Source organism: Penaeus vannamei, chromosome 11 (assembly GCF_042767895.1).
Source record: "Penaeus vannamei isolate JL-2024 chromosome 11, ASM4276789v1, whole genome shotgun sequence".
NCBI classification, from domain to species: Eukaryota; Metazoa; Arthropoda; class Malacostraca; order Decapoda; family Penaeidae; genus Penaeus; species Penaeus vannamei.
In genome coordinates, this window is record NC_091559.1 from 26,933,934 (window position 1) to 26,936,433 (window position 2,500).

The 2,500-nt window shown below is 40.1% G+C and overlaps 1 protein-coding gene across 2 annotated transcripts in view; it reads left to right on the forward strand.

The window, feature by feature from the left end:
- Nucleotides 1-2,500, forward strand: part of in (protein inturned) — a 17,414-nt gene that overhangs the window by 2,757 nt on the left and 12,157 nt on the right. The window contains exons 3-6 of one of the 2 annotated variants that reach the window (XM_027355705.2): nt 527-699; nt 1,133-1,302; nt 1,666-1,825; nt 2,099-2,172. In XM_027355705.2, coding sequence (XP_027211506.1) covers nt 527-699; nt 1,133-1,302; nt 1,666-1,825; nt 2,099-2,172 — 577 coding nt within the window. Of the gene's footprint in view, nt 1-526; nt 700-1,132; nt 1,303-1,665; nt 1,826-2,098; nt 2,173-2,500 lie in introns of those variants that run through there. The other variant, XM_027355706.2, reaches the window with a different exon arrangement.

The following is a 2,500-nucleotide window of genomic DNA, read 5'->3' on the forward strand; positions in this document are numbered from 1 at the left end:
CCTTCCCTTCCCTTCCCTTCCCTTCCCTTCCCTTCCTTCCCTTCCCTTCCCTTCCCTTCCCTTCCCTTCCCTTCCCTTCCCTTCCTCCCTTCCTCCCTTCCTTCCTTCCTTTTCTTCCCTTCCCTTCCCTTCCCTTCCCTTCCCTTCCCTTCCTTTTCCCTTCCCTTCCCTTCCTTCCTTTCCCTTCCCATCCCTTCCCTTCCCTTCCTTCCCTACTCTTCCCTTCCTTCCCTTCCCTTCCTACTCTTCCCTTCCTTCCCTACTCTTCCTTACTCTTCCTTCCCTCTTCTCTTCCTTCCTTCCCTTCCTTCCCTTCCCTTCCTTCTCTTCCCTTCCCTTCCTTCCTTCCTTCCCTTCCTTCCTTCCCTTCCCTTCCCTTCCCTTCCCTTCCCTTCCCTTCCCTTCCCTTCCCTTCCCTTCCCTTCCCTTCCCTTCCCTTCCCTTCCCTTCCCTTCCCTTCCCCTCTTTCTATCCTAACAAAACATTTTTACAAACAATCATGTACAAGACCCTGCCTCATTTCCAGGTACGAAGAAGCAGAATGGCTGGAGCATGTAGAGAGCGATGGATCTTTGCTGTATGTGGAGTCCTATGTGTCGAGCACTGTGAGGGAGAAACAGGCACAGGCTTTCAAGGCATCAGGAGGCGGAGAGAAGAAGCCAGCATTTTCATCTCCCACAAAGGATATTAAAAAGAAGAGTATGGATTTCAGTTAGATATATAGAGCTGGATGTGTCAGTGGCTACATAGATATATACTAATGTGAATCTTTATATAGATAGGCTAGGTAGAGGGTTAGATGAACTGATAGATATATATATATATATATATATATATATATGAATACTTGTATGTATAATTATCTACCTTCAGATCATAACTTCATATGTTTACGAACCTATGGCTTTGCTCTGTTCTGCTGAGTGTCTTTTCAAAATTATATGTTATTACAGAACTTGATCAGTCTCCTGTTATTTTTGCAGTTATTTCTAGATAGGATATTTGCCAGGTCCACCATAAATCAGTTTATTAGTTATGAAGGAGAGTAATTGATTAATTAATAATTGAATTGTTTTTTAAGAATAAGCTTTAATTGGATGTGACATTTAAAGGAATAAGCCTTTCTCCACAGATAAACTCCTTCGCCTGTTACAGCGCCGGCCAAGTGTGAGAGTGAAGAGTGGGCATCGGGTAGGTGTAGGAGGGGAGGGAGGCCCCAGGAGTGGAGCAGACTTAGCCTCAGCACCCAAGGTCACTTTCAGAGATAACCCGAGTGGGGAAGTTAGGAAGGTCAATTTGCAGGTGAGTCTTTACTGAGTCTTTCCTCTCTTTTTGGGCATTTCCCTCTTTTGTTTCCAGTGTTTTTTTTTTTTCTAATTTCTTCTTTTTATTTTTTCCTGTTCTATCCTTCTTGTTTTTCTTCTTCTTTTCTATCTTCATTGTAATATATGTCTCAAATTCATAAAAATATAGAACAAATCTCAAAAAAAAAATTCATACCCTTTACTTAGTACTTGAGCCATGTGAGCTGTGAAATATGATTTTAAGCACAAAATGCCAAATACTCACCATTACTTAATGCACAACATGTAAACTACTACAATTCAGTTTACTCATTATGCACGGTTATTAGTACCCAAACCACACAGTTTTGAACTCACACAGGTATCCGAAGGCGGTAATAACTTGGGTCGTAGAGCAAGCCTATGTGAGACCGTCTTGGGTGTTGTTCCAGGACGTTTCAGTGAACCTCCAGACTCAAGGGTGATGGTGGCAGGTCTTGTCCCAGGTTCTCAAGCCCTTAGGGATGGCGTCATCAAGATCGGTAAGGGGGTAATTTTGGTTCCTTCGGGTAAATGGGAATAATGGGAGATGGTTTTGATTGGTGAGAGAGTGAGGGAAGTTTGTAACTAGTGTGTTGTGTTATTAGCATATTTTACAATGGTGTGAATGTGAGTGTTTACATGAGTTTATTATGCCCATATGTGTGTGGATGTGCATATGCATGTATAATGTTATTTTTATATCTTTGGGTTATTTATTAGATTAAGACATCACTATTAATGACAAATAAGAGATAGACTTTAACATTCTTAAGGTGACTGGCTCAAGGAGGTGGATGGAACAGACATCAACTGGGACAACCTGGATGATATTCTGGCCGAGTTACAGGCAAGTTTTTTTTTATATATATAGTTCATTAGATATATACATGTGTTTCCTATGATTTAATTTTTTCCTCAAACAAATATATATGATTAAAAGTATGATACTGACAGGGTTTCCCTGACCTTATAATATTTTCACAAGGTCATTACCTAATCTAAAGTCAGGAAAATGTAGATTGCTGGAAGCAAAAGGTTTTTACTTCTAGCTAATGTAGGCTAATGCCGATAGTTTCCATATTACCATATATGTTATGTTGTTAATAGTTCTACATTTTGAACATAAAGTTGAGTGTAGTACATATATATGATATTCTGTATTCAAGATAGTTACA